The 13,573-nt window shown below is 36.1% G+C and overlaps 1 protein-coding gene across 3 annotated transcripts in view; it reads left to right on the forward strand.

Moving 5' to 3' along the window:
• Slc4a4 (solute carrier family 4 member 4) overlaps window positions 1-13,573 on the forward strand; it is a 327,804-nt gene that overhangs the window by 131,963 nt on the left and 182,268 nt on the right. For all 3 annotated transcript variants that reach the window (XM_076865382.2, XM_076865383.2, XM_076865381.2), the window contains exon 5: window positions 8,051-8,211. In XM_076865382.2, coding sequence (XP_076721497.1) covers window positions 8,051-8,211 — 161 coding nt within the window. The remainder of the gene's footprint in view (window positions 1-8,050; window positions 8,212-13,573) is intronic.

The raw sequence follows: 13,573 nt of genomic DNA on the forward strand, positions 1-13,573 counted from the left end.
CTTGTGACACAGCAATTGTCTCTTATTTCCCTTTTTAAGAACCAATAACTTGTATACTAAAAATCTTTAAAATATAATTTTAGTCCTTAAAGTGTCCTCCAAAAAAGAAGGCTTCATAGCAAAAACTTTTACTGGTGTCTCCATTTTATTCTCTTTTCTTTCTTTCTGTTAGGAAAGTATGGAGTGAAACTTGTATTAGTGCAACCTCAATTATGTGTTGTTAGGTCTTGGTCTAGCCTTGGCTTTGCTGTTCTCTGATTGTTTAATTTTGAACATATCACGGGGTCTCCCTGAGTTTGTGTTTTCTGTTCTATCAAAGGATCATAATATTGGGTTGTAGCCTCTCTAACATAAGCATATTTTATTGCTCTAAAATTTTATTCAGATGTGTGTATTGTTGTAGTTAGCTGTGGCTGGTTTGATTCTTATTTTCATCTTGAAATTTTGTAGTTATCATAGAGTGCAGGGATTGTTGTCTGTTTTTTATTTCAGTCAAAAGTAGACTGTGCTTTATTTGACATTATCCTTAGTCCCAAAAGGGTAGAGAGGTCTCGGTTCATTGTATAGGTTACCCAGTGTTGAATGAGATGGACTTAATATTTCCCTTTAAGATCATTACAGATTAAAATGATCTTGAATTCTTTACTACCATCTTTAAAGACTTTATTTTTTAAGCATCTTTGTCATCTTAGTGATGTAATCAGTTTTTCAGAGACCGTATTGTAGGTAGGAAGAGCATTGGGAGTATACTGTGTGTCAGGGAGAATTGTCTAGGAATAAAAAGTGCTCACACTCATTAATAGCCCACACTTTATAACTTCTCATATGTATTATTTGCCACAATTACTATTAATTAATTTTTATCACTAATTTGTGTTTTTATTATTTTCATCTGTTTTCCCTCATGACACTAAAGCTGGGGACTACCATGGCTGTTCACTATGGTGTTCCCAGTGCCTTGCTGTTCTTGATTCATACTGGGTGATAAATATTTGTTGAATATGTGATTAGTTCATAACTGATTGCCTTAGAAATAACCACTTTGAATATAATGGTTTTTTAGACATATTAATTGGCCAAAGTTGGAATTCTATTATAATTTCTCTCTTTCTGAATGATGGACGCTTGTGGAACAACAGCCCCAAGGTACCTAGCGTATCATTGATAAAGCTCAGAAGAGGACCTTTGTTTAAAGTTTTAGACTACTTCATCAATGTGTGAATAGCACCTGCATTTTTATCTCTAAGCTAAACTTCTTTCCTTACTTAATTGGAATTAAATATAATTGGAACTATTGGGAGTCTCAAAATCCATTTTTCCAGATCTGTGGCTCCTACAGATTTCTCCACGTCAGTAAATAGTTTACTCTTCTAGTTGTGTCAGCCAGAATGTTGGTCTTTTTTGATGCCTGTCTTTCCCTTTACCTGCTATTTGATCAACTGGCAAATTCTGTTTCTCCCTTAAAGGTACTCATATATTCAGATGTCTTACCACATTTTACCTTCAGCACTCCCATGACCCTGGCTCAGGCTACCATCTTGCACCTAGATTACTGTGAGTGGCTCTACCTAGTTGGTCTCTCTGCACCAGCCCTTACTTCCCTCATGAGCTGTCCACCCTGGTCTCTTTGACCTTATCTCCTGTTTTCTTTCTCCTTGTTCAGTCTGCTTGATCCCCACTGGCCTGTGAGGCTCTACTCTGTCAAGGACTTTGCCCTTGCTGTCCCCTCTTCCTGCCATGTACCACCACAGTTACCTGCAGAATTCATTTCCCCTCCTTCAGGTCTTCATTCAAATATTATTTTCTCAGGGCTGCCCTATCTATAGTTGAAACTTGCCCTCAACACTTCCTAGCACTTGCTCATCATTACTTTAGTTTTTACCACTTATCACCATTTGGCGTATTATATATCTTATTATTGTCCTTTCCCAATAGAACTAAAGTTCTGTGAGGGCAGTTGTTTTGTTTATCACTCTATTCCTAGTGCTAGGTACTACCTGGCACACACTTATGCTCAAGAAATATAGGTTAATAGAATGAATGAAAAGAGAAATAGAACCTTGATCCTTAGTTTGCTGCTCTATCTAAATTCTCTGAAGGTTTGGAAATTATTATGCTCCCAGAAATGTTCAGATTTTAAGCAGTCGTTACTTCAGAATGTTTTTTGTGGTAATTTGACTTCTATTTGTGATGTCCATTTCCCAGACATGATAATTTGTTTTCCCCTATTAAAAGTGCTCCAACCTACCAGACTAATAAAAAGCTATTGCTTAGAAGGAATTCATTTTATATATGAAGATGTGACATGAATCTTTTTCTGATTTTAAGTTTGAGAATTCTTTCCTGCAAAAACCTCAGTTGATAGACTTGTTTTGCGGGGAGAGGGCTGGGGTTTGAATTTCAGGCTTCATGAATGCTAAGAAGGTGCCCTACCACTGGGCTACACTCACAGGTGGTAGAATGTTGTATTCCAAGGAGAGCTAACCTTTCATACTTCTCCAGCTTAATGCAGTTTCTACGGAGTCTATACTCCATAGAACACAATTCCCCCCTACTTTTCCTTTTAAGGTTCTATACTTTTCAGTTGGTACTGATTTGATTTGACTGAGAATATTCTACATGGAGCCTCAGCATTACTGTGGTTTGAATCCTACTTCAGGAATTTCAGGTTGGCTCTGTCCCTCAAACAATAAGGAGATTGTTTCCAGTAATAGGGGAGATGCCCTATTTAAGTCTTATAAGGTGCAGTAGTCATGTAGTACTATGAACAAGAGAAGATTTTACTTATATGGAGTTTAAAGTAACAGTCAATGTTATCTGCCACCCATCTTTTCACATCCTGTCTCTGTTCTTCTTTTTCCTGTAAGTTAGAACTTTGAATTTTCAGCGACTCTTCCAAAACAGAACCCAAGTTGAACACTGCACAAAGGATAGACTTATCAGACCCCACAAATGCATCTTATCAATGGAATGGCAAGGAATGTGACTCTTTTAAAAGAGTACTTCTGAGTGTTTGCTCATTAGAAAAATGACATTCAGTGAGATAGCAGTGATTAAAATCAAATCATTTGGAAGTGGTACAGAAGTCTTGCTTCTTGTTAAGAACCTAGGTATCAGCCAGTGGGTTCATGAAGCAAGTGGGTAAAAAGAATAATTTGTGGCCCAGATTTGGTGATGGTCCAACAACTGGAGGAAGGGACTCCCCACCCTCTCCCCCCAACTCTTTATTTCTTTGAGCTAGGAATATATCTGCAAATGTGATTATTGTGTTTTGACTTTGCTTCAGTAAATTTTCAGATGGACAGTGCTGGACTTCACTACTGTTAAGTGAATATGTGTTAAAGATCACTTATCCAGCATAACTCAAACAGTACTGCCAAATCTGGGTAAAAAGAAAAGCCATCACAGTTTCAACAAATAGGAGCCAACAAAGGGAAAGGGTGTTGATGTTTCATGTCCAGTGGGACAGCACAAGGGAACACCTATTTGTGTTTCTGCTGATTGACCTGACTTACCTCTGGGGAACCTAATTTAAGGTCATGGCCATGACACATCAGAAGGTACACTGACCCTGTGGGTTTTGACATGGATCACTTTCTTTCCAATCTACACTTTCTCTCTCTTTCCGTACTGAATTACTCTGGGAAATTCCATTTGAGACCATTTTTTTTTTCTATAAGAAAAAGGCTTGAGAATTCTAATCATCTATGTAATTATATGTAGTTACATCTAGATAATTATATGCAATAGTTTTTACAGTCCATCTAGAAACTTAAGAATTCTCCTTAAAATCATAATTTATCCCAGGTATGTACTAGCATTGACTTCTTTTACATGTAATGAGGCATTTATTAATTAGCAAGAAATTTAGTATCATTTAAATAGTTTTATGTAGTTGGATTATATTCTAGTGCAAAGGTCGTGTCTATTTTCCACTGTAAAACTGGAAGGTTTTTAAGTTAGAGGTCTTGTCTTTTCTTAATTATATTTAATCATATGATTGGAAAGTTGCAAAATCCAGTGATTCCCAGTGGACCTTCTGTTTCTTCAACAAACGAGTGAAATGCTGTTTGGTTGGCAGTCACTCAAAGTGTGGTAAACTGCAAAGTACTTTATCATTATTCTTCTAAGACCTTGGAATAAATAAACTTCACCTAATAAACTCCCCTCCAAGGGTACAACGGTTTTGTAATTGCAAGAATTTAAAAAGCCAACTTTTGAAATTAATTTTCCTGTAATATGTCAAGTACTGAAACAAGAGGAAAAGTCAGAAACTTATTCCAAATATATGGTTACTCATAGTCATTATGAAGGGTACATAGTGGCTTTTAGTACACTCTACAATAAAAACGTCTGTTTTTTTAAAAAACATAATTGCATGGTTATAAAGCACCTTTACAGATTCATTGGCACTCAGGCTGAACTTTGGTCTTTTGCCTTAGCCTTTTTTTTAATGGTTTCTGATTTGAATTTGTAGTGTTCAGTTTTTTTTTTTTTTTTTACAAGTTTGTCCTTGGTATGTGAGGTAGATAGATATAGTGCGTGCAGTTTCCAGAATGAAACTATCTGCAAACAATCTGTTAATATGGGCACACCATTCTTTTATGCTTAAATGAATATGTTGAAAGTATAATTGTTCCTTGAACAATTGAGATAGTACATTCTGAAGGAATTTCATAGGCCTTATCCCAGGGTTCCGTTATGCTGTTAGCTGTACTATAATATGACATCATCACAGCTCTCAATATTTACTGAAGGCAAAGTGAAGTAGTTGCTGAGCTGAGATAATACTTATCCCTTAGGAATGTAGATTTTAAGCAAAGGCTAGTTTTAAGACTTTATGTTTCCATTCCTTTATGGTTAAATCTTGACCTAAAGGGCTAGTATAATCCAGGAGGGTGAGTAATGCTATTTTGTAAGTCCAACTTAGTTGGGATTTACGATTTCTAATTTTTAAAATGTACTTTTAAAGTGTCTTCAAATTCATATTTTAAGTCCAATCAGGTTCCTTACACTGTTAACTATGGAGAGGAATGCATAAGAGGTAGGCCACAAAGGAATCCAGTGATTTTGCTTCTCTTTTTTTAACAAAAATTTTATTAAATTTATTTTGTTTGGGCAGTTGAGGATTGGCTTACCCTTTTTGGGCTGCAGTAATATAATATCATAGATTGGGTAGCTTATAGATAACAGAAATGTATTTCTCACAGTTCTGAAGGCTGGGAAGTCCAAGATCAAGGCCACAGCAGCCGTAGTGTCTGAGGGGTGATACTTTCTCATGTAAAGTGCCTTTTAGCTGTATCCTCATATAGTAGAAGAGGCTATGTGTCTACTTGGGACTCTCTCTATAAGGGCACTAATCCCAATCACAAGGACTCCACCCTCCTGATCAAAGTACTTCCAAAGGCTTACCTCCTAATACTATCACCTTGGGGGTAAGATTTCAACATATGAATGTCAGGGAACATAAACATTTATGCCATAGCAAGGGTAATGGCAGAAAAGAACCACTGTCAAATACTGGACATCAGTGATGCATAGTTTTCTTTTAAGGAACAGGTTTAGCAGTACAGGTTGATGGAAATTAATAGAAAGGCGACACTCATTTAGTAAGGATATTAGGGTAATGAGGACATATAAGATATTTCATTTTAAATAATTTCTAGTTGATTCTTGTCATTCATCTTGGGCTTGAATCTACCACCAAAGAATCTACCTGTCATTTAGTAAGAATATACTTAGAAATAGAAAATGAGGAGTCACTACACTCTATATAAATTATATAACTCTATGTAACCCTGACTTGATTTCATATACCATGAAATCTTCTGTCTACTGGAGTCTGAACTTGGGCAATAAATTAGAATCTCAGATGTAAATACAGTTCCCACAACCATTACCAAAAAACATGGTTAAAGAATTTATGAACAAGTTGGAAAAAGTGTTATACCTAAAGTTAACCAATGTATCATATTGCATAAAATGATTATTCTTGAAATAACCCTGATTACCTAATTACCTCTTATTGTTTTGGTTACACCCATAGAATTCTATAAGTGTGTGATGTAAAACTGTCATTTTTTTCCTTCTCCTAGCCCCTTCTATTTCTCTGGCTCTCATTCAAACCAAAATGAAGAAGTGCTAATTCAATCACAGGTGTGCATATATGCACACCCACACGCATGCAAGAGTATTAGGACTCATTGATTCTTTACTGGAGTATGAGTCAACCACTCTTGTAGAAATAAACTAGGTTTCGTTCTGAATTTTAGAACCTCTTTGGTGTTGTTGTTGACCTTTTAAATCTTGGGGAAAACATTTAAAAATCTCCACTGCTTACCTTTTTTTGGGGTGTGGGATAAAAGGGGAAAAAGCAGGGGTATTAGAATTGAGTGAGATTGGGATGGGGTTACCACTGACACAGGAATTGTTGGGCTCTTTGGGGCTTCGTGACAGGAGCATGGAGGGAGAGTCTTTGAATATGGCAGAACACTTCTGAATCATATTTGTGTTGGTCTTGATTAAATTCTAAATATTATCTGGCTTTGTGGTTGATCACTTGATCTATTTTCACTCGGTTTCTCCTGATGTGTGTTTCCCTTTCCTTTGGGGTTGGTAAGAGTTCTATAAATAATACTTTATATAGAGTTTCCTCTGATCTCTGCCCTTTGTTCTCATCTTTGGTGAGTTAGGTGAGTGTTTAGCTTTTTCTAGGAAAACATTTTTTCAATCATTAAACCTTTGGGTGAAAAATGTAGAAAAAACAATTTTTAACTCCCTCTTTCTTTTATCCAGTATCTTTCAGAATGTTTGAATAAAACAAAGCAGTGTGTTCATTCGGATGGTGATGTATAGCAATCAAAGATGCTTTTCTGTTTCCTTTAATAGTGTAGGACAGTCCATGTGTAATGTATAGGATATAAAAACTACCAAATGTGCTTTGTTCTACCTGAACTTTTTTGTTTCTGAATATTGCCGTATTATCAAAATGTCTAGGAGTCTTAGAAAGCAGCAGCTATGGCTGTTTGTTCCATTGCTAAGGTTTATAGAAGATCTGTTATTATCAGAGTAGATCTGTTTTTCACTGAGCTTGTGTATTTTTAAACACACATGGAACCAGACTTGCAGGCTAAAGCTTCTGTTAGAATCTCAATGAGAGGGAGCATTTGTTAGCTGAGAAATAAACAAAGACACAGCAAACATGATGACCCTCCATTAAGCATCAACAAAGGGAAACTTTATGTTCATTTCACCACTTGACACATCAGGGTTTCCAACTGTTTGAGATAAATATTGGTTCATCACTAATATTTTACCTTATATGAACCTGCCTTGTGAAGTCTCAATAAGATCCTCATGGTGGTGGCTATTTTTATACATTGTAGGTTCTATCCACATGGAGAATTTTGAGATGCATATTTTTCTACCTTATTTAAAAAGTTTAGTTAAAGAATCATTCTTGGGGGGCTGGGGATATGGCTCAAGCGGTAGCACGCTCGCCTGGCATGCGTGCGGCCCGGGTTTGATCCTCAGCCCCACATACAAACAAAGATGTTGTGTCCGCCAAGAACTAAAAAAAATAAATAAATATTAAAATTCTCTCTCTCTCTCCCTCTCTCTTTAAAAAATTGTTTAAAAAAAAAAAAAGAATCATTCTTGGGGGTTGTGGTTGTGGCTCAGTGGTAGAGCACTTGCCTAGCATGTGTGAGGTACTGGGTTCAATCCTTACCACCATACAAAAATAAAAAAATTTAAAAAAAATCATTCTTGGTGTTTTCATGGTTACATGTGGGCAGGTATAAAAACAAAGATATTTTGTCTCTTTTTGGTTACTTTTATTCTCTCTAACTGTAGGGTGAGGAGTGGTCTATGACTCTGGGTGTATTCCAGAAGGTAATGCAATAAATGATAGAGTAAGCTATTAAAACTTTACAAAATGAGACATAAAAAAGAAAGTTCTGGTAAGAGTGGAAATGGAGGGGTTGACATTGCTATTTCTAGAGGAAGTTGAAGCAATTTTAATTATTATTCACTATTTTCATCTTTCTAGGTGGATTAAGTTTGAAGAAAAAGTGGAACAAGGTGGGGAGAGATGGAGTAAGCCCCATGTGGCTACGTTGTCCCTACACAGCTTATTTGAGCTTAGGACATGTATGGAGAAAGGATCGATCATGCTTGACCGGGAGGCTTCTTCTCTCCCACAGTTGGTGGGTAAGTATACTGTTTTAGGTTCCTATTACTATTTTGCCTTCACAAGTCATGAGTCTCCATTAATGCAGAGGCCTACTAGTGGAAGTAGAGTTGAATAGTATATGACAATCTCTTTTTTTTTCACATTGTGAAATTAGTGTGGTTTATTGTAGAAAAGTTGAAAGTCAGAAAAGAAAAATGTAGCTGGGCACAATGGCACACACCTGTAATCCCAGTGGCTTGAGAGGCTGAGGCAGGAGGATCTTGAGTTCAAAGCCAGCCTCAGCAAAGCAAGGTGCTAAGCAACTCAGTGAGACCCCATCACTAAATAAAATACAAAATAGGGCTGGAGATGTGGCTCAGTGGTCAAGTGCCCCTGAATTCAATCCCAGGTCCCCCCCCCCAAAAAAAATGTCTTCTGTAATATGTCTGTAGTCAAAACCATTGTTAACATTTGGAAATATTTTCTTCCAGTTTTATTTTCCAATCTTCTCTTTCATGCTTTTCATTTTTTTACATTATTTTTCCTTATGTTTAGGATTGTGCTGTTTATTTACAGATTTGTATTAATTTAATTCACTTATTGGCACAAGGTTAATATTTTGAATAGACCCTATCACTCACCCATCTTTGGTCTTATCAGACCAAAAGTCTGCACACTAGATTTCTAAAACTCTTTGACCTACACATTGCATGGAGCTTCTGTGAACTTCAGTTTCAGCATCTTCAAAATGAAGCTTAAATCTTCTTTAAGAAGGGAAATAGTCTGGGTTCTGCATTGGATGTCAAGCTTTTTAGCTGTGTATAGAGAAAGCTTATGAAGGGCAGGGGGCTTTAATTAAAGTTTACCTCTGCTGGCATGGATGACCAAGGATAAAGCAAGTAACTTAACTCTTATGCAGTCTTACTAATCTATAAAAGCAGGATGAAGGGGGACCTTTCAGAGTTGTTATGAGAATAAAATGAGATCATTAGTGTATTTGTTACAATTTACTTATCTAGATCTTTTTACATGTCACCTGGCAGGGGGCTGAGTGAAGACTGAGTCAGGTTAAATAGATGCTCGGGGACTTCATGAGCAGGAGAAAAGATTCCAAATGGTGTGGTAGACAGAGCTGGAAATGGTTGAAGAGTTTCTTGACTGTGCCTGGAGCTGATCAACAGGAGATGAAAGTCAAAGTGGAATTACACATGGGAGCTTTTCTTTAAAGCTGTCTTTGGGGTCTTCAGCACCAGAAAGAGCTTAAGGAGCTTCTGGTCTTCAGCAGCTAATTGACCCCTTTACATGTAGTAGAAGACAGATTCCACATTAAATTGGAACCTCTTTAGCCAATGGCCACAGAAAGAACTTCTGATATTTACTGCATTTGAGAATGGTTAATCGAAGCATTTTATGTTCTTGCATTAATTTTCCATTACCTTTTATTATCAGCTGTGAACCTTTTCCCTAACCTCCATGCATTTACTTTAAAAATTGTCATTACATGTTAAAATTAGACACCACTGGGTCATTTTGAGGTATCATCCTTCACTAATATGTTTGCTCCACAGTCCCTGGGGCAAGTAGGCAGAGAGCCAGCGCTGTCATTCTGGAGCTAATAATACAGACATAGAGTTCAGAGGCAAATCACACGTCATGAGCAAAACAAAGGGAGAAAGGGGGAGAGGCTGGTTTTGCAGGCATGGGAAGAAAGCTTGCTTGAAAGAGTATAACTGGCTAACAACAAAGACTTACAGATCCTTGGAGAGAATCAAAACCTTCTGGAGGGTAAAACATGAAGAATAAAAGGTCCTATTTTATCTAGTTTTAAATGACAGAAGATGGAAGAGTAATTTGAAGAGTTATAGTCATTTAGTTAAGAAAAAAAATCCTTTCTAGCAGAGGGTAAAATAGAGTTGTTACCAAATCCCGAATCATGCTATAATTTTCAGTTGAAAATTATTCACAGCTAAGTCTTAAGATGCATCTCCCCCCACACTCCAATTTTATTTCAAAAATAAGATGAAAAACTAATAGCAACTATGATAGCAAATATAAAAAAAATAGTATACTGCTTATTCTTCTTTGCAGTCCACCAGCTACCACGTCTCATTAGTCTGCCTCTCAGAGGCTTCCCACCCTGAGCTCAAAGGCAGTGCCATAGGAGGGGCCTTGAGATGCATGGGGGCTATGAGTGGTGGATGACTATTTAAGCAGGTGTCACTTCTCATACTTACCAAAAAAAGAAACAAAAATTCAGCCTAATTTTGATTCTTCTCAGGACCTCTATGTGCTTTTTCCATGAAGAACCCCTTCTGCATGCTAATAGAAAAACTTATCTTTTTAAAAAGTATCATAAAGGGTAAAACATCATTTTCATGGATTATTTTAATAATTTTATTATTAGCATCATCATCATAATTCTACATTTAACGAGTGTCATTCATATTTGAAGCCAAGTCCGTGGGAATTTTCCTTTCCTTCTAAGTTAAAAACATTATAAGCCATTTCAGGTATTCTATTATGATAAAAAATGGATCAGGGAAATGTACCTCTATTTTTGGAGCTCATTTTGTATGTAAAGGCATTCCTGAGCTGTGCATGTTGGCAGATGTGTGAGTTCTGTTGCTTCTTGCTTTTCACACCTTTTTATATTTTCAAAATGACTTTATTTCTATTGTTTCTTCTAATTACAAAACCAATATATGCTTATTTTAAACTAATACAGAAAAATGTAACCCACAAAAATAGAAATATCCACTCAACTAATTTTCAGATCTATCTTCTCAGGTTGCTTGCCTGCTTTCTCTTCTTTTCATTTATACACACACACACACACACACACACACACACACACACATTATTTATTTTAGTAAAGGTACTAAATATAGTTCAGATACTACTGAACTGTATCCCCATGCCTTTTTATTTTTTGAGGCAGAGTCTTGCTAAGTTGCTAAGAATGATCTTGAACTTGTGATCCTCTGGCTACAGCTCTGCCAACTTGCTGGGATTACAGGCATGCACCACTGTACCTGCGTCTCAGCATTTTTTATTTGCAACTGTTTATGCATCTATAATTTATTTCACAAAGGAGAATCATACTGTCTCATTTTTTAAAAAAATCTTTATTTTATTTTCTTATTTGTATGTGGTACTGAGGATCGAACCCAGTGCCTCAAGCATGTGAGGCAAGCGCTCTACCACTGAGCTACAACCCCAGTCCACATACTGCCTCATTTTAATTGGTCTTTTCTTAAACTTAAAACATAACAATATTTTTCCATGTCATTAAATTTGAATGTCATTTTAATGTATTAAAATTACACAGTATTATCACACAGTATTTAATAATCTATTATTGGATATTTAAATTGCCTTCAAATTTTTTATTGTAAAGAAAAGAAGCAAAGGTATTATAGTTTTGTTAAATTGTTAGATTATTTTCTTGGTATGAATTTCTAATGGTAGAATATTCAGAAGCTTTGAACATATTCAAGGGTTTTGATATGTATTTGTGAAACAATCTTTAAGAAAGTGTCCTAGTCACTTTATCATTAATGCATAAAATTGCCTGCTGCATACACCCTTCATACCATGAGGGATTGATTTGTCTTTTTAATTTGTATCACTTTGGTAGATTAAAAAATACCTCATTATTGGTTTAATTTGCATAAATTTGTTTAAATTGTCTTTCTTAATCTTGAAGTTGAGTATTTGCATATTTTTTGGCCCTTCGTATTGCTTTTAAGAAGTCATTTGTGACCTTTGGCCATTTTTCTGTTGCATCACATCTTTCTCTTGGTTTGCAAAAGTTCTGCATGTATTGATTCTTTTCTTGTCTAGAGTTTGCTTTTTAAATCTAAATAAAAACATGTGACCTGGAGAAAGATCTAAACTGTGAGTCAAAAAAACTGGTTTTATTGTTTTTTTTTTTTTGCCTCTACTATCTTTCCTAGCCCCACATCTCCCCTCTCTTCCCCTCTCATCACTTCCCTCTACCTAATCTAAGGTAATGCTGTTCTTCCCTCGTGCCCCCTACCTTTTTGTGAATTAGCATCTGCATATTAGAGAAAACATTTGGCCTTTGGTTTTGTGGGATTGGCTTATTTCACTTATTGATATTGATAAGTTGATAATTCAAGTTGGAGAATAAGTTGATATTCTCCAACTTCAACCATTTACTGACAAATGCCATAATTTCACTCTTTAAAGCTGAGTAATATTCCATTGAGTATATATACCACATTATATTTATTCATTCATCTATTGAGGGACACCTAGGTTGGTTCCATAGTCTAGCTATTGAGAATTGAGCTGCCACAAACATTGATGTTTTAATTCCTTTGGGTATAAACCAAGGAGTGGGATAGCTGGGTCAAATAGTGGTTCCATTTCCAATTTTCTGAGGAATCTCCATACTGCTTTCCATAGTGGCTGCACCAATTTGCAGTCCCACCAGCAAGGTATGAGTATACCTTTTTTACCACATCCTCATCAACATTTATTATTGACTATATTCTTGATGATTGCCATTCTGACAAAAGTGAGATGAAATCTTAGAGTAGTTTTGATTTTCATTTCTCTAATTGTGAGAGATTTTGAACACTTTTTCATATATTTGTTGATCAATTGTATTTCTTCTTCTGTTAAGTGTCTGTTAAGTTCCTTAGCCCATTTATTGATTGGGTGATTTGTTTTTATGGTGTTAAGTTTTTTGAGTTCTTTATATATTCTAGAGAGTAACGCTTTATTAGAGGTGATGTAGAAAAGATTTCCTCTCAATCTGTAGGCTTTCTCCTCAGGTTATTGTTTCCTTTGATGAGAAGAAGCTTTTTAATTTGAATCCATCCCATTTATTGATTCTTGATTTTACTTCTTATGCTTTAGGAGTCTTGTTAAGGAAGTAAGATCCTAGGCCGACATGGTGAAGATTTGGGCCTAATTTTTCTTCTGTTAGCCACAGGGTCTCTGTTCTAGTGCCTAAGTCTTTGATTCATTTTGAGTTGATTTTTGTGCAGGGTGAGAGGTAGAGGTTTAATTTCATTTTGCCACATATGGATTTCCCGTTTTGCTGGCACCAGTTGTTGAATAGGCTATCTTTCCTCCAGTGAAAGTTGTTGGCACCCTTGTCTAGTATGAGATAACTGTATTTACATGGGTTTGTCTCTGTGTCCTCTATTCTGTACCATTGGTCTACAAGTCTATTTTGGTGCCAGTACCATTCTGTTTTTGTTACTATAGTTCTGTAGTTTAAGGTCTGTTATTGGGATGTCTTCTGCTTCACTTTTCGTGCTAAGGATTGCTTTAGCTATTCTGGGTCTCTTATTTTTCCAAATAAATTTCATGACCGCCTTTTCTATTTTTATGAAGAATGTCATTGGGATTTTAATAAGAATTGCA

Source organism: Callospermophilus lateralis, chromosome 8, assembly GCF_048772815.1.
Source record: "Callospermophilus lateralis isolate mCalLat2 chromosome 8, mCalLat2.hap1, whole genome shotgun sequence".
In the NCBI taxonomy this organism is placed as follows: domain Eukaryota; kingdom Metazoa; phylum Chordata; class Mammalia; order Rodentia; family Sciuridae; genus Callospermophilus; species Callospermophilus lateralis.